At 41.5% G+C, this 25,510-nt stretch overlaps 1 protein-coding gene across 1 annotated transcript in view; it reads right to left on the bottom strand.

The window, feature by feature from the left end:
• The window catches only part of TMEM117 (transmembrane protein 117), a 497,401-nt gene extending 473,202 nt beyond the window's left edge, over positions 1-24,199 (bottom strand). Inside the window, 2 exon segments of the mRNA XM_030322378.1 lie at positions 13,505-13,809; positions 24,180-24,199. Of these exon segments, the coding sequence (XP_030178238.1) occupies positions 13,505-13,781 (277 nt within the window). The 5' untranslated portion in view covers positions 13,782-13,809; positions 24,180-24,199.
• Positions 24,200-25,510: the final 1,311 nt, after the last annotated feature.

Here is a 25,510-nt window from a genome sequence, read left to right as displayed (position 1 = left end):
ACCGGAGGGAGGGAGGTGGGGTGAGCACCTCCATACAGGAGCCATAATGGTTGTTCCAAAGAGTAAAAGGAGCTGCCAGATTGAAAATCATTGACTGTGCATCATCTCACAATAGACCAGGAAGCAGGGCTCAAGGGTTTCACCAGAACGCCAATTTTTAATGCAGTATGTCCATAGTAGATACCAAATTCTTAGTTATACAGAAGCATTTGTTTATCAGTGCTTCCCTTTACTCAAGGGGAAAGGACTCTTTACAACCAAATGCCTATAAGCTTGCTACCCCATCCCATCCCCACTACTGCTGTCTTCCTGTTCACCTTGCTCCAGCCATTGGCCTCTTTGCAGTTCACTCACTTTAAACACACTACCGTCTTGGCTTTTATACTTGCCTCACCCTCTTCTTGGTCATTTTCCCCCAGAAAGCTGTGCTGCTGGCTCCCCCACCTCCTTCAGACCTTTGCTCAAATGTCACCTTATCCGAGGAAATTCCCACAACTTCCCAGACATCTCGTGCTTTGGTGACTGCCACAGCATGTACTGCCCTCTAACATAATATATGGTAACTTATTTTTTGATTGTCCATCTATTCCCACTAGAGTGTAAGCTCAGTTAAGGCAGGGACTTTGTTTTTGTTCAATGCTGGATCCCCAGAGTCTGAAAAAATGCTCAATATGCATGCACTGAATGAACAAAATCAAGGCCTATAGTACTGAGGTGCTGACGCTTCTATACTTTGTAAGTGAATTGAGACAAATCAATGAGCATGATCCAAAACAGTGAACAAGTTCAGGCAAACACTAAGCTTCAAAAAGGAAATTCAGTGGCATTAGGATCTTCACAATACATAATTATGAACATAAATCTGTTTTAAAGTTTATTTATTTATTTTGAGGGGGGGTGGGCAGAGAGAGAAGGGGGGGATCTGAAGCTGGCTCAGCAGTGAGCCCCATGTGAGGCTCAAACTCACAAACCATGAGATCATGATCTGAGCCGAAGTCTGATGCTTAACCAACTGAGCCACCCAGATGTCCCAAATCTGCTTTTTCTTAAAGTCTCTTCTAGCATTAGAAATGACCAGAATAATACATTCATTTCTTTCAGCAAACTTGGAAAAGAAGGTAAGATGATCTAATGAGAATTTAAGTTTCTAATTTTAGAAATAGATGGATATACCTTATGTTTAGTAAATGAAGGAAATGGACTCAGGAAACAGAGTTCTTTTTTTTTGGGGGGGGGGTGCGGGAGGGAGAGAGGAGAGCAGCAGAGAGAGAGAGAGAGAGAGAGAAAATCCCAAATAGGCTTTGCTCTGTCAGCACAGAGCCCAACATGGGCTCCACCCCACGGACCATGAAATCATGACCTGAGCCGAAATCAAGAGTCAGACACTCAACCAACTGAGCCACCCAGGTGCCCTGGGACCAGAGTTCTTAAAATGAAGATGTTAACTTTAAAAAAAGAACAGTGTGCTTGCACTATCAGGTCTTCCTTCACAACCCTGCTTCCTTCCTTCCCCTCCAGTCCCCCTTCACTGCCACTTCTAAACCGAGCCTTGATCTCTTAAGGTCAGGTACACCCAAGTGACTGAAGCACCCTCCCCACCTCAAAGCCAGTCATTCTGCATCCATCATCCTACAACACTGTTTTGATCTTGTCACTCTTGTGATCAAAACCTTTTAAGCTCTCTGACTTCATTCATATAATCTGGGGGTGGTTTTGTTGTTGTTGTTGTTGTTCTGTTTTGTTCACAAAAGTCTTATGCACTTTTGTAACCTAAAATTTAGAAAGGAGGGACATGCTCCATGGCTTCCAATGGTTTTCAGAATAAGTTTTAAGCTCCTGAACCTGAAATGCAAGACCCTCCACAATTTGCCCTGAAGCTTCCCTTTCCAACCTCCCGTAAACCCTAATCTGCCATGGTAGGAAAACTACCCCGCTCCACTCTCCCACAAAACCAGCTGTCCTTTCCTTCCCTACAACTGTATGCCTGACATTTCTCCAGCTTGGAATGCCCTCCTCCCTCCAGTGGAATTCTCCTGGGGCCACAAGGCACAGCTCAGGTTCAGACCCAAGAATTACTGCAGAAACAGTAATGAGACCCAGGCTTCTTAGGGGATGGTGAGTTCGTCATTATTAGAGGTACTCAGAGACTGGCTGAAAACATACCAAGGAAGCTCTCACCAAATCCACTCACCCTGGGATTCTAGAGTTCCCATGAACTCCTCCTATAAGGTTTTACTTGACCATTTCTATTGGGAATGACTTCTTTCCCCCTTCAGAATAGGCTCCTCATCCTGCTTACATGGCAATTATCATATGCTGACATCAGAATCCTATTACAGCTGTATTTTCCTATGTCTGTGTCTGATCTCCTTCATTCACCACAACCTCCTGAAAGATAAGTCTCGTGGCACCTGGCACCATCCCTTCAAATGATGGGTACTCAACATGTTTATCAGTGATGATACTAAAAACATGGAGCATTTCAAACAGGAATAAATTGGGAAAAACATAAAAGAGAAATGGGATAGGTCATGAAGCAGCAAGAAACACTGCTTTGTATTCTTTCAAGGGATGGTCAGTCAGGTGTGGCCGCAGAGGGTACACGGAAGAGGGACAGGAACACATTTATTACACTCAGTCCAAGAGAGAGTCACCGCATGCCCCAAGGGGGCCACATGGGGGAAAGAAGACATGGAGGGTCAAGGGAGCAGGCTTAACCAAGCAGGTGGGGAGCTAAGAGAGTAAGGACAGGGGGCAAGTGTCTTTATTTGGGTCAGGAGTACAATAACAAAGGTCCAAGAGGATTTCATGGGTGTGTCTAAATGTCACTAGGTCACAGTGGCGGAGGGCAAGAAGGGGGACTTGTGGCAGAAGCCAGCCTTATCACACTGGTGCACCTGATCACCTGGGCAAGGTGCTCACAGCCAGTTTGTAGGAAAATACGAAGTTTAAAAATTTACAATGCAAATACTAACTTCCCTGGGCTACTGCAACTTGCCCTCTCAGGTGTCTGTGTGAATTTGCTTGTCTACTCTTAGCTGGTCTATCCATTTCAATGGGTCTGTCCTCAAGGAAATGCAAAGTATCTTAACAAGCATGGACTAGTTAAGGGAAATCTTGATGTGTAATCACATTCCTCTTGAATCCGGGAAGAAGAATAGCCCAGCACCGAAAGGGAGATCACTGATGGCGCCAAGGACAGGCAGCCCTGTGCCGACATCTTCTGGGTCAGCAGCAATAACAGGCTTTGTCCTGGAACTGGACAACTGCTTGCAGGGTCAACAAAATGACTTTCTTCACCCAGAAGAGAGGGCTAGTCAGGCAGGAGATGGTGCCAGAAAAAATCCCTGAACACAGACAAAGTGGAGCGAAGCCATAGGGAGTGGCCTAGCTCAACTCAGTCCTGAGGCAGACTGCTGAGTCCTGAGGCTCGCCTCAGTCCTGAGGCTCGCCTGCTGCCGGTTTGCCATCTGGGATGCCTGAAAAGGCGCCTGTCGGAATCAGAAGGCTTCAGTTTATGTTCCAATTTTACTGCTGGCTAGTGCTGTGACCTTGGAGCCAGGCAAATCAACCCTGTGCATTTCTGTTTTTCCATCAACGGTAAGTCAGGGCCACAGCCATGATAAAAACACAAACCCAAACAACAGAGAATTGCTTTGAGCACCACTGATACTCAAAATCCAATACGCAGCTTAAAGGCCACTGCTGGAAATAGCGGGTTTTTCCTCTGGAGAGGCTCTGTGTCTGACTCCCTGTGAACCCCTAGGTCTTCTAATGGCCTTCCTTTCCCTCCTTCTATCCAGAATTCTGCACAGCTACCGTATCAGAACATTCTCCCACCTACCAACACTTACCCTTTGGACCTAGGTCTCCCAATGAAGGCAATTATTAATACCCTTGTTAGTTCATCATACCTCCCAAGTAGCATAAGACTTTAACCCAGTGAGAGTATCTTCAAGAAATAATCCAGTGTTAGGAATTCATAAAAGAGAAAAGAAATCAAAGCAGGGAATACTTTTATTCATCAGTGTCCTCTCAAATCATACTCCTCTCCCACCTAGGATTGTTGACCCTATTATTTGAACCATAATCAACTCCTATCAAGGTGGTTTTAAATGAATCAAGTGATGAAGCACTCTTCACTTTCAACGTTACCATAGTTTAACCAGCCATCAAGTTCCACCCAGTCTACTTCTATTTCATTAATCAGTGACGTGGTTTCTCTCAGCACCCTGTGCATGGCTCTGCATGCTTCAATTCCATTGGATAGTTGCTTCCATAAGAAAGTTCTACCTTTACCTCCCGTACATGGGATACAAGAGGAAGAGGAGGCAATGATTGGACCTGGTAAGGAAAGGGTGCCTTGGCCTCTGATGATTCATCTATCAAGCACAATAAAAAGTATCCAGGAGGGTACCTGGTTAATAATTGCTTAATTACAGTGCTCTGAGTTAGTTTTAGTAAGTCCTTGAGGGTATCCTTTCACAGTGTTTGCATCCTCTATCCTATGGAAACTAGAGCAGCCAGGCAATCCTAGCACACTGAGAGCTGCAGCTGATTGCCCTTTAGTGCTAATGGACCACGATGACTGTGGCTGCAAACTAACGAAGGGGTGGGAGGAAATGGCCAGAGACCCTGCATTTGCAGCCTCATCTTCCTTTCCTGCTCTATAAGGAGATTAAAGCAGCATAAGTTTTTTGTAAAGGGCTACCAAGTTCACTAACTCTCAGACACCAAATTTACCTGGGAAGAGGGTGTTCCTTGGGGATTATTTTAATGCTAAATATCAATCCTTTCCCAGCCTACCTTTCTGAGCGTCTCCTATCAAAAACTTTGCTTTTTCTTCTTCTTCTTTCATTATTTTTCGCAAGCACTGGGGTAACATTTTTCTCTCACTTGAAGTCTGTGGTTACTTCTAACCAAAATTATTTTACTCCACAAAAAAGAATTACATGTTCACAACTGAGGCATAAGAAAAATGAAGATTTTTGGCATTCGGCATACGTTGGTTGAGAATGAAGGTGGTAATAAACATTTAAATATGACTATCATGAGTATCAAATTCAGTACTTTGAGAAGATAAAGCTTAAAATGATAGATACTCTAAATAGCATTCAGCTCTGTATACAACATTTGTTCAAGTAATTCCGCCAAAATGAAGTCCCTATTTGAGAGTACAATACTTAAAATAATCAACTGCTGACAAGCACCCTCAGAAGTAATAAATATGCATTTTCCTAATGTCTTATCAACTATCAGGATAAACTTGAGGGTCATTTATACTATTTAGGTATTCATATCTCCAATTAACACAAAAAAGAGCATACCATACTCACACCATTACATTAAAATAATGCTTTTCCTTCCTAAACGTATCATTATAAATCTGTTTCTTCACATTTTGATGCTCCTGTATCACCATGACTATCTTGCCCATACTTTCCAGGACATCTGAAATATTTTATATTTTGAAATGATGAAATCATATGCATAGCTCAAACACAAAGGAAAGAATTTCAGACTGGACTTAAAGCTAAGACAATAGAAAACAAACAAGCATTTAGCTTTATTAAACTCATGAGACGACAGAACATTGTTGAGATACTTGGTATTTTATGGAAAACTGCTTTTTTGTTAAAAAAGAAGAAAAAATCATGGAATTTGTCTTCTCAAATTTCTGGATGTATTGAGAACATTCTATTCAGAACTTCCTATTTGAAACTAAAACAACCTAGGTAAAAGGAAATAGCAAACTCCTTAATATTTCACAGAATATAAACACAAGAAAAATACACTTTCAACACACATTCTTCTTTTAGAGATGTCTAGATCTCAGTCAAGCCCCTGTCTCTCTTTTTTTTAATCACTGGCTTCTAAAAACATCATGATTTCTATGCAGCTGGATGGATATCTTGGAGAAATCAAACATGTCTACAAAATGTTACTTATACTCAAGTGTAGGTCCATTATCCAGTTTCTGTAATTCTGAAATCCCAAGACTCTGATCTTTATAACTGAATTGTTGGCAACACATGACCAAACCTGAATTCACTCAGTAGCAAAGCCTAGTCCGAACTGAATTGAGGCTGTTTATAGTCTTTACTCACACTACTTCATGTGAATAAGTATATAATCCAGCTATGGTTATGCCAATGTGTTTGACAGCAGAGTATGTCCTCAGCCCTGTAGGGCGAGCTCTCAACTACAGGCACATGCACTAAATTCTGAAACACATTTGGCCTCAAAGTTTAGATAAGAAATGGTGTGCCTGGATTCAGTTCAGTAAACCCATACTGTGCTGTTCTGAGCACTATTCAAGATAAATGGTCCATTGTCTGTGTTCTCATTACCTAAACCTACCATTTACTAAACTCATTATCCTCTCTAACTGGATTCTCCTACTGACTGACTTCTTCTCTTTTTTTTTAATAAAATGATCACTCCCTTAGTCACTCACCCAATCTCCTAGTTACCTGTAACTTCACTCTTACTCTCACCTCCTCATATCCCATCAACGGGTGAAGTTCCATAAGGTTCCACATGTCCCCATCTTGCTACCCATTGTCCCAGCCCTATTCATGAGTGGCCTGAATGGCTGCAAGAGGCTCCAAAAATATTTTCCTTCTTCCCTTTCTACTCCCCTCACCTGCCCTTCTCTGATTCCCACTAGATTCTGCTTCATTCTGATTCATGAGGATCTTGTCATCGTCTCCCATCTTGTTCAAATATTTTTTTAATTCAAATACCACAATGGAAGAGATAAAGGGCACCTAAAGACCAAAGAAAGAATATGGACTCAGCCTGCCTTTGTAACACCTCCTGCTCTTTCTTAATGCAAACTTTTCACACCCTTCAAAATGAGCACAACTTTCTCAGTTTTTCCCAACTCTAAAAAAAACTAAGTTGTTTTCATCTCTTCGGCTGACACCATCTACCCCATGACCTGAAATCTGTAATGAAGTCTTTGCATCAGATCTGACTATTTTCATCCCACTCGTGCTTCAAACTGAACTCAGATCCCACGCTGGCAGCAAAGCTTTCTTTCACCTTCCCGGCCCACCCGCATCTCCTCTTGAATTCCCATAGCACCTACAGTCTGGACTATTCATTTGATACTTGATATGCACTTCCTTGTATTATCAGAGCAATTAATTTTTCATGCATATGTATCCTCTCTCTTTAACCAGATTTTAAATTCCTTGAGAGCAGAGACCACGTCTCATATTTTATGAATGAACAAATGAATACCCTTCTCGAGCTTACAATAAAAAGGTAACAATGGCAAAGACAACATGTGAAAGACCAACGAACATTAATTTATTCATTCAAATTTATCAAATATTACTACGTTCCAGGCATTGTGTTAGGCACTGAGGATTAAATGACAAGCAACTCGACTTAATCCCTGCCTCTGTGAGGCTTGTGGCATAGCTAGGAAACCAGACATTAATGAAACAATTATGCAAATAACTATATACGCAAATATGTATGCTTTAAAAAAGGAGCTGTGCAATATTAACAGGTTCAGAATCAGTTTCATATCCTATCCCTGTCAACTCATTCTGAGTCAGCCTGCCCTCCACCCATGTTAAGAAGAAAACTACAACTAACAGAGACTCTTTGTACGTTAGAAAACAAAAGGAAAAGAGGGAAGACAAATAGCAGGAGTAGTCTGTTTGAAGAGGACATTTGTCACAATCTTGATGTCCTAAGATTCATCCTTGGATCAGAAGGCAGTATTTAAACCCTGATCACTCTGCCCTCCACAGACTTACTGTCAGAGTATAAAAAAGCACAGAGCTGCTCTCATTCTTAAAAGTTACACTCTTGGGGTGCCTGGGTGGCTCAGTCAGTTAAGCAACCGACTTTGGCACAGGTCATGATCTCATGGTTCGTGGGTTCGGGCCCCACGTCGGGCTCTGTGCTGACAGCTCAGAGCCTACAGCCTGCTTCAGATTCTGTGTCTCCCTCTCTCTCTGCCCCTCCCCTGCTCGTGCTCTGTCTCTCTGTGTCTCTCAAAAAATAATAAATGTTAAAAAAAAGTTACACTCTAAACTTTTATGAAAGTTTGATTTAAGATACAAGAATGTGAAATCCATTTATGCCTTTGCCACTTCACTACTCAGTGCCTCCCGTACAAACCAATGTAAAAAGAAAATTGTTTACCAGAACTTAGGGCAAGGAAATTCCAAAATTTAGTGCAAAGATTCCCCTGTGAAACTTGCAATGTTCATCATTTCTGGTATCCAAGCTATATAATATATCACATTTCCCCTTTCGCCCAGGCTCCAAGAAAGCTCAAAACCAACAAGGTAACAAAACTCACAAAACTGAAAGATATTTAATTCTCTTCTTTTCTGTGGCCTTCATTTTCTATTCCTATTGTATTAAGCATATATGTTTTGGAAAAGCATTTCAATTCTGTCTTGGAATAAAAATGATTTCTTGAATAAGCTTATTTCTATATAATAAGCCTTATCATCAGAAATACAAGTCTTATCATCAGAAATCTTTGGATTTCTCTATTCATGGATTTCTCCAATGTATAATGTGTAATTCTCCAAAAGGCTAGGATGCATCACGCTTATTTTTTAAACAGTGGAATCATCCACTGTTTAACAATGGAATCGTCCACTCCATTCTGTTAGAGAGTATTTCGACAGAATTCAATTCTCATAAATCCAAATATAATACTCACCTCAACAAGATTCAATGTTAAATCTAAAGAAGCTTTTCTGAAACGTATCAATTCTCATTTCCCCTGTGCTCCTACATTATTTTCCACATTTGGGAAATTTGGGATCTGTGACCAGTCTGAAATCATAAAATTTCGTGCTGATAATGCAGGAAACCCAGCTCTCTCGTGTTATTCCAACCATACAGCAAAGGTGAGAGGTGAGCAACTTAAAATGCATTTAATCATTTGTGTCTCTGATAACATGCAATTTCCAACTTGCGTCACCATTTTTGTTTGGGACAATTCCCATTACAAATTATAAATCATGAGGAGGCTTCATGCTGTTAATTAAATAGCCACAAAGTTATAATCTTTATACCTCATAAAAATAAAATTCATAACCAACAAACTACATTAAATTATGTACTCAGAGAATTATCACTCTTCCTCATGCATGCTTTAAATTGGTCATATGGTATTGTCCTCTTGGAGACTACTAACAAGAGATATTCCATAATAAAATAAGTGAGGGAAGACTCACAAGTTAATGAAATGAAAGGAACAATGAAAAGAATACTGGCATTCTATCGATATTCTTATTTGGCATTTCATAAGAGGATTAACAACAACAAAAAACTTTAATGATGGCACAAAAGAATTTGAATTATCTTGTAAACCATTCCAATTTCTGTAACAAGAATTTCTGTGCTTGCCATTACCAATCCCACTCGTCCCTACATACACACTATCATCATCACCACCACCTACCACAAGCTTGCATCTGCAAACTGTTAAAGGTTTAAATATGGCCTCTTAAAAAAATGGATTATGTATAAATGCTAGTTATCTGGGAACCAGGAGGGAAACACTGATCACATTCTGAGCGAATAAGAACAATGCTTGTGCTGGGTTACATTTTGGATTCTTTTCCGTAGTGCTGCGTGGCTGTCAGTTCCAGAGCACCCTGCTGTACTTGCTGTTGCAAGAAGACACAAATGGGAGCTGGAGGGAAGACAATATCTGACAGGAGGGAGTCAGAGAAAGTGTCGCACAGATCATGCTTAAACTTGGATGTAAAGGAAAAAGAGAAATCAACCAAGTTAATAAGAAGGGGATGAGCATGATGCCCAAGGGCGGGGTGGGGGAGGGCGCACAGGCAAAGGCACAGAAGCATGAGAAAACGCAGCAGATTGGAGAACCTGCAGATAATTCTGTACAGTGTGGAATGTCAGGAGGCCAGATTTGAAGTCAGGCAGGGTAGATCATCAAGAGCTTCGGATATCAATCAAAGGAGTTTAGATTTTATTTTGTAGGTAATAGGAGCCATCTATCCATGTAGAAAAATTATTCCAGTAGAAAATTTCAGAATTAACTGGAGAAGGGCAGAACTATTAGGAGCAAATGATTACCATTTTGGTTTTGTTTTGTTTTTTTAATTTTTTAAATGTTTATTCCTTTTTGAGAGAGAGAGAGAGAGAGAGAGCACGAGTAGGGCAGGGGCAGAGACAGAGGGAGACACAAAATCCAAAGCAGGTTCCAGGCTCTGAGCTGTCAGCACAGAGCCCGATGTGGGGCTCAAATCCACAGACCACGAGATCATGATCTGAGCCGAAACTGGATGCTTAACTGACTGAGCCACCCAGGTGTGCAAATAATTACCATTTTATGAATGAAGGAAGAAATAATGGCAGTAAAGAGAGATGCAGAAAGATAGAAGGAGAAGACAAGTTTGGAGTTCATTCAAAAATTCAATCAGGAGTCCAGTTATCTTTCCACTTATCACCAAGATGTGCCAAAGGTTATCATTCCTTCTCTAACATCCCATATAATTTCATAAGGTTTTAGTAAGAAAAAAAAAGAAATTGCCAAATAGAAGTGATAAAGCTAACTACATTAGAAAATCTTTCCTATAGTAAGCAAAAACAAAAAAAAAATTGGGGCACATTTTCGCACTATCTCAAAATAATTTGTACTCAACATAACACCCGAAATCTAGAGTGATTTTTCAGGGCTAAAGTACTTATATCAACAGGAGAATTAAAAAGGAAGCCATTACTGTTATGTGATTTTAGTATAAAACACAAGATCTTATAACAAAATAACTTAACAAAATGTAGAAACTACAGAACCAAATGATCGTCCCTTATTATTAATACTATGACCCTGACTGTATGATTCTCAGTCAATCTCAATACAGGTAGATACCTTTTCTCCAAACTGGATATTTCGTCTAAATTTGCCTTCCCTTTCTACGCGGAGAAAATTTCCTGAACAAATTATAAACACGCCAAGACACTGTTTGTAACAGACATCTATGGTTTTGTCTCCCAGCACTCCTCACCCATTTTTGGAAACTGACCCTCTCCCACTTACCCCCCCACCCTTAACCTCTTCTATCCCTGTGAATGTTATGCTTAGCACCATGCTTGTTCAATGTGTGGTCGATGGCCCAACTAACACCCCGTTCCTAGATACCCTCTCTGTCATGACCTGTCTCTGTACTTTACCTTCGCTCTCATAAAGGCCATGCCTTAGCTGGAAATCACCACTAAAGGACTGGCTGTACTTCTGTTACAACATGGCATCTCACCACACCCATAAACCCCTTTCCCTCTTCTTACTTCCATTTCATCTGTTCAGTTTCACCCAATCTTCCAGCTTCTGTCCACTCCTCCCAGACTATCAATCTTCCTTACCTCCTTTCCATGCCCAGCCAGACCCCTGTTAATCAAAACAATAACTTTTTTGTTAGAACCTTCCATTTATTTCCCATCCTTTGTTTCCAATACAGCAAGCCTGAGCAGTCCCCACCCAGATGAATCACTCTCAAATTCTGTTCCAGGTGACTGAGCTCTCATAAAGAAAAATGCTTAGCAGTTCAGATGGATGTCATTCCAGTTCATAATGGCTAACCCCAACAGCCCTCCGTGATCATCAGTAATGCTTCTGTTTGTTCCTAGGCAGGTGATAGCTATATTCCCTAGGGTCGCTGTTCCAAACCTTAACCACTTTCTTAAACCTCCTGCATCATCCAATCATTCCACCTTTATCTTTATTTATTTATTTTTATCTTTAGCTCTTCCTTGTTCATAGTCAAACAGAGATCATCAGGTGGTAGGCCACTTACCTCTCTACTCCCCCACCCCAATGGACCTATCAGAATATCAAACTTTATCTCTCTTATGAAAATTTCTGAGGAACTGGAGTCTCTCTTCCTGTCCCCACTAAGGCCATTATTTCTACCTGTGTCCTAAGTCACAAAGCAAAGAAGCTTTCAGAGTTGCTCTCCTCCTCTGTCTTTATCTTCACTTCAGCCTAGCTCTTTCCCCCAAAATGACAAGCAGATCAATTAATCTCACTCCTCAAAGCCAGCACCACCCACTGCCACGCCCAACATAATCTTTCCATGGTCCTTCTTCCATTTTTAGCTACTTCCTATCTCCTTTCATTTCCTCACCAAACTTCTTGAAACTATGTACATATATAATAAACATAAAATATGTACCTTTTATAAATGTATGTAATAGAAACAGAGGACAATAGTTTGAGTAGAGATTGCAAAGAATATAGAATTAATACTATGTGTGTGTATATCTATGTTTCAATTTGTTTTTTCCTGAAACAACTGCCATCTGTTTCTAGCCAAACTTCTAGATTAAAAATACCTACAGTGTGTCACCTATAATTACTAAATTCAATGTTTTATTACCAAGTTCTCTTACTAACTGGCCCAGCAGCATTTAAAACTTTCTTTTCCCAGTAACACTTATCACCTCTTTGCATAGTACATTAATTTGTTTTCTGTCTTTCTCCCTCCTACAGGATGTAAATTGTTATAAGGGCACAGTCCCTACTTTTTTGATTCACTCTCTAGAATAGTTCCTGGTATGTAATCAGTGATCAATGAGTATTTGTTGGATAAATATCACCCAACTCCTGACCAAAATCAATTAGGCAAAAGGTGGAAAACACACCCAAACTGGGTCAACATCAGGCTCTTTTCTGAGAGTTTAAACTTAGGACCAAGAGAGTCAGGTCAGTCTCTCTGAGTAGATATAAAGTGATCTTTAATGTGAACACAGAGTAAAATAGATATGTTAGAGAAATGTCACAAAGAATATCCTGACAGAATTCAAGCCCTTGGTTTCATTTATCCCAATTACCAAAATGAATTTTATCCTTGATCTTTGAGAAACAGCTCAGTACCCTTACAGTAAATTACCTTTTTTTTTTTAGCTTGAACTATTTTAGTGTTTTTTTCTTTGTCTATTGCTTACTATCAAAGGATTCTGTGCTAATATACTGTTCTGTGGTTGAATAGGCTCAAAAATAAACATCCTCAAGCCAATGTTCAAAATAAAAACAAAAAAGGAAAGAAAAATGGTAAAAAAGTTAGAGTTGCCATTCTTATTCTCAGAATGAATAATATATGTAAATATATGAGCAATGGTTAAGCTACTTTAATGAACTCATGGTATGACATGAAGGCAAACTCTTCATGATAACATACTTAGGTACTGTTTATGGGAAAAGAGCTATTTTCATGTCTTCTCTAAAAAGATTACACACACGTTAATTTAGGCTCTAAAGCCGTTTTTTGAAATTAAGTTTAGGACTAATTTTACCTCATGTTAATTTTCCTGAGGCCACAGGAAAGTACACCACTGGGCAAAGAGCAGCAGAAGAACCTAGCTCCAACAGCTCACAGCAAATTAAGGCTAGAGGGAAAACTAAAATGCATCCTAAACTGGCATTTAGAAATAACAGGGCTCTATCTTGAAGAATAGAATTCAGTCATTATCAACCTTACATTTCATGGGTACTTACCAAACAAACGCTGATGGAACAGAAATTTGCCAGCTATTAGTCCTATGAGAATGGCAAGTAGCCATAGAAGCACCTTCAGGATCCTCCAGCCAACTCCTCTAGGGTATTTATTTGTTACAAATGAAAAACAGTTTCCAACAACAATAACATTGGCTTCTGTTTGGCTATGAGAAACTGGGTCCTCGGCAAATATTAAGAAGTTAAAGAAGATCACCAAGTAAGCCACGATCAAGCGAGACCAGGGATGCTGGAAATAATAACGAAAGTCTTTACCCATCCTTCAAAACTTCAATTCCGTTGTTTACCTGTGTAAGAAAAGATATATAGGGTTAGAGCAGGAAAACAAATAGTCTCTCTTCCTATTATCTGTTCTGATTCGTAACAGCTCGATAAACAGGCATTTAGAAAAGATGCTACCAGGGGCTCCTGGGTGGCTCAGTGGGTTAAACGTCCAACTCCTGATTTCAGCTCAGGTCGTGATCTCACAGTTAATGAGATCAAGCCCCGCATCGGGCTCTGTGCTGACAGTAGAGCCGGCTTCAGATTCTGTGTCTCCTGCTATCTCTGCCCCTCCCCAGCTTGCTCTCTCACTCTCTCTCTTTCTCTGTCAAAAAATAAATAAACATTAAAAAAAATTTTTTTAAAGATGCTACCTGCTCCTCTCATGGTCCCAAGTCATGTCTGAGATTGAGGAAAGTAAATATTGTCCCTTGGCTGCCATCTAATCATACCTCTGACCACATGGGGGATGTGGAAAAGAAGGAGAATGAAAGAGCAGGGGGAGAAGGGACATGAGAGGGGCAGAAAAAGATTGTCCAAAATCGGGGTGGGGTGATGACTGAGATGACCTGTAGAGGTCACCTCAGGAGGAAATGCAGGGCAAAAACACAACACAATGCTTTTCCTCTTTTAGATTACTATTTTTAGGTTACAATCATAATATAGAGTCGTTTAAAAAATGAAAGCAATGTAGAAGCAAACTGAGCACATAGGAACAAAAAATAAACATCTTCCTCTGCCCCAATCCCTCTCCTCAGCATGATCCCTTAATAATCTGTACTCTCAGACCTTTTCCTATATGTTGTGTATGGACTTTTATACAAAGGTTCATAGACTAGTTGTCAAATAATTTCAACACAGAATAAGTCTTATGAAATAGCTGAGTCTATAGTACAGTAGTGAGTTACATGCAGGAGGGACTGGACAGTTCTGCTTGTGGGAAGTGAGGAAAAAGGGGAAGACTGCACAGAGGACACACCCAAGTTCAGGGCTGAAGGATTAGTAGGAATTTTTCCCCAGTGGAGAAGGCAAGAATGCTCAATCTAGGCCTTTGGAAAGGCACAGAGGCATTGCAAAATACATACTATGCCTCTGTCTGTGGGTCCTAACCTCGAGGTGCATTGAGAGTAAAGAGCTTTCTTAAAACTCTTTTGTGCAGACCCCACTTCCAAAATCTTGCTCACCTCTTCCTTTCTCTTTGGGAGGCAGCCTGCCTATAAAGAGCACAAGCCTGCATTAGATTCACCAAGGCTGTGACTGGTTGTTATTAAGTCTATCCAATTGTGGGATGCAGTTTTGGTGAACCCATTTGGTGCTCAGATTAAGCTATATCTCTATGATTTCAGCAACAAAGCTGAATAAAAGCTGAGATCAAAACATAACAATAAAACTGAATAAAAGCTGAGATCAAAACATAACAATAAAGGTAGTAATGTCACTGAAATCTGCCAATTCTTTTCTCTCCTTTCTCAATTTGTTTAGAACTGGGAGAAAAAAGGGACCCTTACAAAGCCTACAGCATATGACATCCAGGCTCTGTGTTGGATGTCTACATGCATCATTAAATTATTTTTATCATAACAACCTTCTGAAATACCGTCATTATCATTCCCATCACCTCATTTTACAGGGAGGGAACTGAGGCTCACACAGATTATGTAACTGGCCCAAAGTCAGCCAGCAGAGCTCTTATCTGAGCCTCTGAAGTCAACTGTAGAGCCAAATCACCCAGTCAGTTCCAGGCATTTCCCCTGCCTTAGAAAGACACAGGGCCCAGCCCCAGGGATGTCATCCCTTGAAAGCTTTCTGGAGACACATTCTTCTCCAGAGATGATTATATTAACTCTATAGAGTATACTTCTATACCCAGGCAAAAAAATATATAAGTGGAAGAATCCTTCACAAATCCTGAGCACTTTGGTAAATTGATAAATTTCCCACTGACAAATATTCTCATTTCCACATGACTAAAAGCACAAAGATCAAGCCACAAGCCTGAAGTAACTCTAAGTCAATGGAAGACCTGAGAATAGGATCCCAGGCTCCCAAGTCCTGTCCAACACTCTGGGGTGATGGATATCAATCAAACCCACAATCTAAGTTAATGAAGACTTGTCTTAACTATTTCAGAAAAGCAATGTAAACACACAAAAGGACTGGAAATATAACTCAGTAAAACAGATAGTCTCTGTGCCTTCTAAGCAATTTCAAGTCCCTCGTGATCTTTGTGAATACTCTGAAATGTCTGTTCCCAGGGGCTGAGGCTCAGACAACTTAGAAATGGCGACTGCACAAGGATTTTTTTCTCTTTTTATGTTTATTTTTGAGACAGCATGAGCAGGGAAGGGACAGAGAGAGAAGGAGGCACAGAATCCCAAGCAGACTCCGGGCTCCGAGCTGCCAGCACAGAGTCCAACCCAGGGCTCAAATTCACGAACTGCAAGATCATGACCTGAGTGGAAGTAGGATGCTTAACCGACTGAGCTACCCAGGCACCCCAAGATTTTGTTTTCTAATGTGAAGTTCATCACCCAGTAAGTATAGCAGTAGTTGGTTATCACATGAAAGAGAGCAAAGTGGTGAAGAACAAAAATGAGCATCATGCATTTTCATGATACTCAGTATGCAAGGATGCCAGAATGAGTTGTCAATTCAATTTCATGCAATGTTTTTAGAAATGTCCAAAGACCGCTATCACGAGAGACTACATAGAAATCATCTCAAGGCCAATGAGTCTTGAAGCAGGACTCACTCCTACATGCCCATCAGAACAGGGCATGAGTAACATCTATGAAGTTAAACAGGTTTCTAGGTTGCTTCTCTTACCAATGCAGAATTCTCCTGTAGTTGCCCCACCACCTCCTTTACCCCCACCCACATACAAGCAAGGCAGCAGGATTCAGAACACTGAATACATAGGATCTTGATTGTTTTTTGAATAAATGCTTTGTGAAGGGTTAGCATATACTTATTTTATCATTGTTGTTTTTAACTTTAGAATCTTGTTTAGTGAGCTATGTGATGTCCACGTGCCCAAACTGAATTAGAACATTCAAAAAAGTTGGGAGACAGCTGTTCCTCTCCAGTACTTATATTATTTCAAGACAGAGAACTGTAGAGTTGAGCAACAATCCTGTACTTGTTGATCTGAACTCCCACAGGCATGCTATGAATGGTACCATCACCCCCAGGTTACACGTAAACAAAGATCAGAGTGGTTGCTGCCTATCCACATCCAGGAAGTGGAAGAGCCAGCATCTGAATCCAAATCCATTCCTAGCCCTTGATCTAATACATCATAAAGCTGGAAGTGTTTCTTCCAATAAATATTTCCCATCAGGTCTGCAGGCTAGTCTTTATTTCCACAAACAGATTCAGTGACTCACAGACCAGCTGAATTACTGGTCTATTTTATGCTAAACATGGCTGATATTTATTCTTGTTTCATATGCCAAAGCTGAAGTGAGGTCTTCCAGGGGGTCCCAAATTTCAAAACCTACATAATAACTTGAATGAAACTTCTACTTATTCCCACTTCCTGACTTCATCCACAAGGTCACCCAAAGCTTGCCTAGTCATCTCAGCCCTAGGTACCAGGCATGCAAAGCACCAAAACTGTTTTCACTTCTGTAGTTCACATAAAGCAATATGATCATTCAGTGACTCTAGTGCTAATAATCCAGGATTGAAATGGTTCAAACTGACTATGCTACACAGTATTCATAGTCTACAAACCCTTTTAATTTCTTTAAACTCAATTCTGCCACCAAAGCTGAGCTTTTATCTTAAATAAATGTGATCTATCTTAGGTCTTAGTATATTATAGTAAAATTATCGATTTATGTGTTTGTCTCCCTCACTGGGTCATAAGATCCTCAGTGAAGGGCTGTTCACTTCCAGGGCACAGCACGGGGATGGGCTCAAAGTGGGCAATCGATGGACATCTACTAGATGGGGAGGGGTGAGCGGTACACTTAGAAAGAAAAGCCTCCTTATTGTTCAGGCAAGATGAGGAGACACAGCAACCTGCCATTACCTTTCACTAACAAAAAAAAGGAGAAAAAAAAGCACTGGAACCCAAAAATTGCCACGCTGACTCACCCCTGATCCCACCCAACAACACCTCATTTTACACAGGTTCTGCATTATCATCATTATCACTAGGGCTAACATTGAGTACTTAACCATATACCAGGACACTATGCTAATGAGCTTTACAAATTTTATTTAAATTGCACAGCAGTCCAATGAAGAAAATACTCTTATTTTTACAAATTTGAACCTGAGACCTACGAATTTTGTAATCTGTACCAAATAACAAAATGGGTCCGGGCCAAAACCAGGATACAAATCCAAGCCACCTGTCATTAACGCTCTACACCAAGCCTTCCCACGTAAAGGAAAAAATTCCAAAATCTTACCCATTACGTGTTGGTTAGGAAGTTTCTGATAACGAATCTGTGTGATATAAAAGATTCACAGTACTTCTAGGATGAATGAGTCTACTCATACTATTCCAGCGGACCTGGCTAGCATGATCAGAAAGAATCGGGGTCACGTAACTGACTACAGGATTGCTTGAATTTTGTTCTTCTCCGAGCATCAAGTGTAAGTAGTTGAGTTGATCTGCTTGTTCTTTTGCAATGCATCACTGACGCTCATTCTGTGATTTTCCAACTATGCCTAAAAAGAACACATCTCTGAGAGCTAGATTAATCCACACCATTCACTTCCCTCTTGTAAGTAATGACATGATTAGGTAGATGTCACTACCAATATCTTGGAAGCCTCTGCTTTTCCACATTATAGCAGTGATTGAAGAAGTTGGTTGGCTACAGGCTGGAACTTTACACTCTGATAATCCACAGGCCTCCAGTCATGGTTTCCAGCTCTAGATGGACTAATATTTATCATAGATATTAGGAATCCTATACATCTTACTACAAGTATTGTATTTCGGCTAATCTAAAGGCAAAGAATGGAGAGGTATTCAAAGGAAAAATGGGAAAGAGATAAGGATACTCAAGTTGGGAGGGCACTGAACAAAGGCAGAGAAGAGACTTTCTTCTTCATCTGTAGGAGGTGCATCTGGAGTTCTGTGTGGCTGGAGCACAGAGTGCTTGAGGGCATCTTGTGAGAGGCAAGGATAATTTGGGGCCAATTCAAGGAACATACACAAAAGTGTTGTTGTGTATTTTACTGAATAGAGACCAGAGAATGAAAAGTTTCAGAACTGAAAAGTAATATAACTGACTAGAGCAGAATTTGGGAGAGAATTCTCTGTCAGCTTAGATCATGAAAACTTGGTATGAGGCATAATGAAAGTGGGGAAAATAAGTTTATAGGCAACTTCAACAGTTTAAGTAAAAGATAATCAGGTCGTGGACTACAACAAAATAGATCCCCCAAGAATCGTTGTAATAATCTGACTGAACCAGAGTACCCTGCCTCCATCACTTATTAGAGTCTTTACGAATAAAGGAAAACACTGAAGGAGGGTGAATTTCATTTTTCTCAGAAGGGACCCTGGCTCAGGCAACAGTTCTTGCATAATAACAAGTCTGATTAAGATGGAGGACACCCTTGGGGTGCCTGGCAGGGGCACCTGGGTGGCTCAGTCAGTTAAGCGTCCGACTTTGGCTCAGTTCATGATCTCACTGTTCATGAGTTCGAGCCCAGTGTCAGGCTCTGTGCTGACAGCTCAGAGCCTGAAGCCTGCTTCAGATTCTCCCTCTCTCTCTGTCCCTCCCCTGCTCATGCACTCTCTCTCTCTCTCTCTCTCTCTCTCTCTCAAAAATAAACATTAAAAAATTTTTTAAAAAGATGGAGTTTACCCTTACATTTTTAAAAATTGGGGCGCCTGGGTAGCTTACTCAATTGGGCATCTGACTTCAACGCAGGTCATGATCTCACAGTTTGTGAGTTCGAGCCTGAGTCAGGCTCTGTGCTGACAACTCAGAGCCTGGAGCCTGCTTCAGATTCTGTGTCTCCCTCTCTCTCTCTACCCGTCCCCTGCTTGCACTCAGCCTCTCTCTGTCTCTCAAAAACAAATAAACATTATTTTATTTAAAAAAAATTTTTTTTTAATTTATGGATGCATCTGGAAAAGTCCTTGATGAATTAATGCTCTACAAAAGACACTACTACTAGCCAGGTAGAGTACACTGAGTGCACAACCCTGCGAATACAGGTCTCGGCATCTAGTAACACCTAACCAGGTAACATGCACAGGGCACTTCCATTGTGAAGGGCACCGGTCTAAAATAAAAAAAGAATCTCTCCAAGTTTTTTGAAGCTCCTTAGCATTTATGTCTGAAAATTCACCTGGAACCTCTCTTAGCTCTTATTAAAGGGCTTTGAAAAGATGACTGTGACAAGAGTATAAACTGTAGCCCGGCACCTTGAATCCAATCTCTTGAAAAATAATTTTTAAAAAGACTTCCAGTACTTTACTTTTTGTGGTATGCACTTTGTGACACATACAACTGTACTTTGGGCCATTCTTGGCTGTTTTAGTACAAGACAAAGTTAAAGGCTACAAGACAAAGAAGAGCCTCCTTTCTTCAATTACCCTAGTTCTAGCATAGTATTTAAAGTTCTTTGCAGTTCACAGAACACTGTTTACAATCATTTCATTTAATCCCTAGGATAATTGCTTTTAAAATTCTATGTCCAGGGGAGCCTAGGTGGCTCAGTTGGTTAAGTCCCCGACTTCAGTTCAGGTCACGACCTCACAGTTTGTGAGTTCAAGCCCTGCATCGGGCTCTGTGCTGACAACTCAAAGCCTGGAGCCTGCTTTGGATTCTGTGTCTCCCTCTCTCCTTGCCCCTCCCCTGCTTGCACTCTGTCTTTCTCTCTCTCTCAAAAATAAATGAGCATTAAGAAAATAATAAAATAAAATAAAATAAAATAAAATAAAATAAAATAAAATAAAATAAAATAAAATTCTACCTCCAAAAGGCAGACACAGTTTAAAATTGTTTAATATTTTTTCCTTAAAAGATAAATAAGGATAGCAGCCTATATTTATATCACATTTTACCTTTTAGTGTTTTTAATGGGCAAAACCACACCATTAGAATGACACTAGAATGATTCAAAGGAATCAGGAGCGTGAGTTTTTCAAAGGGCAGCCTGATGTGCTGGGAGGAATATGGTCCAGTTCTAACTGCTACTTACTAGCTCTGTGACCTTGGGCAAATCCCTAACCTCTTGGAGATTCCACTTCTTCGCCAGTAAAATCCCAGTAAAAGTACTTCACTCAGAGCACTGTAGTGAAGACCTAAGGAGATTTCATCTGTAAAGTGCCTGGTCATTTCCAGCCACCTCCTACCCTGAAGGCCACTGTTAAAATACAAACGAGTCTTGGTCATTCCCACTAATAATGTGCATGATGGTAATAGCACCTACACATTACATTTACGGAGTGATTTTTTATGTTATTCTCACCATTAAAGTATTTTTAATGCAACTGTACAAGGTAAAGGATGAATGCTATCCTTACTGTGCAAATATTGAAGCTGAGGCTCAGAAAGCTTAAGCTACTTGTCCAAAATCGTATTTAGAAAGTGTTAATTCCATGATAACATTCATCATTCATTTGTTCAACATTTACTAGTTGCTTATTTGTGCCAGGCACTGGCCTACCCATCAGGGTTGCTAACAGATGACACTCCTGTTGTTTTGCATCTTACAGTCTCACTGAGGGAAACAGACGTTAAACAGAAAAGAAAACAGATACATAATATTTTAAAAAGCTGTAAGGTGATGGAGGAAGTTCCTGGGGAATGTCAGCAGGGAGGGAAATTAAAGTAGGCTTCACTATAAGGTGACATTAGGACAGAACCTCAAAGACGGGAGGGAAGCAAGCAGGTATCTGGGAAAGAGGGACCCAGACACAGAGAACAAGACATTGCAAAAATCTGTGCTGAGTGAATGATTAGCACATTTAAGGAAGAGCAAAAAAGCTAGTGTGACTGGATAGAGTGTGGATGCAGGGGAGTGTGAAAGGAGATGGAGCCTGCAAGGTAGCATCCGATTGTGAGGTGGCCTTTAGTGATCTGGCCTTGAGGCCGTCCAATGTGTGTGGGCTTTCCCTTGTGTGATTCGGGAAACAGGAGACTGAGTGACACATGTGACTTACATGTCAGAAGGGCCACATTTCTGTCTGGTGGTTGGAAATGTATGAACTTCTAGACATTTAAACGGAAGAGCTGACAACAGTTACGTGATAGATTGGATGTGGACAGGGCCTGGCAAAACCCAGACTGGAACTGCCATTTCCTGAGAGGAACACCACCGAAGCAGACATGGACAACACAATAATCATTAAAATTTCTTAGTGCTTTTTATATGTTAGGCAAGTACTTTTCATTCAGTACCTCAATTAGTCCTTATACCAGCCCTTTGGCTTTACCAATAAAGGAGTGGAGACTCAGAAAGGTTATAATCTGCCCAAGGTCATATAGGTACCAACCAGTGGAAACAGGAGAAGTACCTCTATGACCCCAAAGTCAAAATTCTCAATAACTACTATGGTCCCTACACCGAGAAGTATAAAATACAGACTAAAGTTCCAATGGGAAGGAAGCAGGGGCACTAGGAACCATTAAGTACTAGGTGATAACTTGTACCTAGTAGGCATTCAACAAATATTTGCTATTGAATTAATAAATGAAAAAAAAATTATGGATCATGATGGGATAATGAACCAGCCTTGAGTAAGAAGAAAACAAAAAACAAAAAACAAAAAACACTGAAGATTCCATTCCAGAGAGAACAAACTCTGGATAAGGGGATATTCAAGTCTATAAAAGGACACATGGCAGAAAAATGGAGAAACCAAATATACATTTGCCTGGACCAGCCCTAAGGTCTTGGTATATTATCCTGAAATGTTAGGTGAAAGGCAGGCATGAGGAGATTACATATAGCATTCTACATAATGCGAATGCTTAATACAGGTTTTAAAAACACAAATCGCAATAATAACAGAACTAAGTTGGAACTTCTTGCTTTTGGTCCAATACCAGAGACCACACAGCCTTTTAAATAAAAAGCAACCTTTTAAGTCAATCAATGAAACCACCCTAAGTGACTTTACATAGATACCAGGATGGCATTTGTAGTACCCTTGCTAATTTAGAGGATCATATCCATAAATCCCTTCCTAGACTTTCTCTTCATATTGTTTTCAACCTTTAAGTGATTTTCTTTCCTTGTTCTTATCCTGCAGTCTTTGGGATAACAAAGTTCTAAACCACGCAAGTTTTTAAAACAGAGAAGCTGAAGCAAAGTAGGTCTGGAGTTCTAATTAGTTAACTTTTCATTAAAATGGCAAAGTATTTATGAACACTTTCATGTCATAAAGTTGAAACATATTCAGCAATTAATTCTTTAAAAATGCTTAGAGCTCTTTTTAGCGATATCTGTTTATGATAAAGAATCTAAACAAACACCAAAGAAAATAATAGTTCAAGAATAAAGTAAAATTCTTCATATCTGAAATTATTTTTTAAATAGCTGGCAGTTTAAAGAAGCATATTAAATAAAATAGACAAGTATTGGTTTCTGAGCAAAGGATCAAATGGAGGTGGAATGGGAGTGGGTATAAACACCCAAGTTAAAATTTCAAAATCCATAATTGCTTTTAAACTACATAGATGGGGGGGGGTGTTAGGAAGTGTAGGCATGGTAAAAAATTAAAAACTTTACAACAAAAATAGTTTTTACAGAGATTCTACTATTCTTTATATTCAATAAATTATAAGGAATGTTTTCTGAAGACAAAACTAAACCCTGAAATCTTCCTAGAAGTCCTTCTATGGATTTCAAACAGTATGTCATTTATAATGAGGGGTAAATATATTTGTTCAACATACCCTTTTTTTTGGTTCATTAGACACACAAATACTAAAACAAGCATGTGATGTTTACTACCCTCTCTCACACCCATACACAGAGTTCATTGTTCCACAGAGGGTAGAATGAATAATGGTAGCCCAAGTGTTACCACAGGGACCTACCACACTTGTGGGCCTATGGCATTTTCAAAAATAGGAATCGCCAAATAGCTTTCTTTAGCCACAATAAAGTTAGTAAACACTCAAGTTCTGGTTTTTTTTTGCTTTTTTGCTTTTATGGAGAACGCCCCAAAACAGCAACCTGTTAATTTAATTAACAAACAATACGTAGTGCTTCTCCAGCGCTCCCGTGCTAGTAATCAGCGAAGCGAGGAAAGTTCAAGGTCTGTCCTGGTAACCCTGGGAGCCCCGGAGTTCCAGGGTTCCTCACCGACAGCCTTCCACCTAGGAGTCTCAACTGCCCTTTCGCAAAAGGACCGGTGCATCCGTTACCGCCTCTTCCCACCCCCCACCCCCCACGCTTGACACTTTACCCTGCCTCCTGGCGTGCCATCCTCGGGAACCGAGGAAACGCGCCGGGGGAACTGGGGGACGGGGGGGCCGCGGCCGCTTCCGCATTCGCGGGCAGGGACGAGGGGGCGGCCGGGCTAGCAGGGCTCCGCTGCGGCCGGCCCGAGCGGCGGGGGAGGCGCGCCCTGCGCCCGGGCCCGCGTACTCACCGGCTGGGGCCGCGCGGGCGCGGGGTGTCTGCAACGCCGGAGAGCCGGGCGAGCACAGCCCTCCGCCGCGCCGGCGGCCTCGCTGGGAAGAGCGGCGAGACGGCCCGCCGGCGTCGCTGCCGCCGCTGCTGTCACCGAGCTATAAATACCGGCTCGGCCCACACTCGCCGCCGCCTACGCCGGGCGCCCTCCGCAAAGTCCGCCGGCCGCGGGCCGGGCAGCCGGGGCGCAAGGGCGACGGCGACGGCGCCGCGCGGGTGACCGCGATGGCTCCAGCTGTTCGGCAGCCTCCGCAGCTGGAGGCATGGCCTCCCGCCGCCGCCGCCGCCCCCGCCCTCCCGCTCCCCTCCCGCCTGCGCCGCGGGCCGACTCCAGCCCGCGGGCCGCGCGCGCCGCGCCGAGCCCGCCCCGGCCGGGCCCGCCTCTGCAGAGCAGGCGGCTGCAGACCCAGGACCACTTGGGAAGCGGCGGAGGCGGGGGCGGGGTGGGATTGGGGGTGGAGTGGGGGGGGGGGGGGCGTGCGGTTGGCTTCAGCCTAGCGTGTCAGCAGCAGTCCCTTCGTCCTGGGGGAATCCGCAGACTTCTTGCAAAATCCACCATCCTGCAGGGAACCAATGAGATTCCCAGGTGGAATAGCCTCAAAGAAGTGCAAACTTTCTAATGCAGTCTCAGGTCATATAGAGCATCCTTTCTGCTTTTGCCAGTTGGCGATGTGGAGGTGGGGTGGGGAGAGACAGCCCGGGAGGACATGAGTAGTCTTACACTTACTTTCCATACACTTACTTTCCAGCCTGTCCGGTCTGGCACACCCCACGCAAATATAGTCACACATTTGTTCACATATTTATAAACTCACACACATTCACACACACTTAGAAATGGACAGATATATGTACACATGCATATATACCCATACACACGTATACAATCACACATACATTCATACATACAGTTATGCATACATATATCAGAAGCACACACATGTGCAATATTTTTGAAGCTTGAAGCTCTCAGGAACCTATCATGCTGTAATTCTTAAACGCTTTATCTGTAGCATGGCAGAGGAAGACCTCTGACCACATTTGACCAATTCCTTTCTTTCTGATGTAACCTCTTCTCCATCACATGTGTGTGTGGCCTTTGTT

Source organism: Lynx canadensis, chromosome B4 (genome assembly GCF_007474595.2).
Source record: "Lynx canadensis isolate LIC74 chromosome B4, mLynCan4.pri.v2, whole genome shotgun sequence".
NCBI lineage: Eukaryota > Metazoa > Chordata > Mammalia > Carnivora > Felidae > Lynx > Lynx canadensis.
Note: the sequence above shows the minus strand (reverse complement) of the source record. Positions and strands in the feature narration are given on the sequence as shown.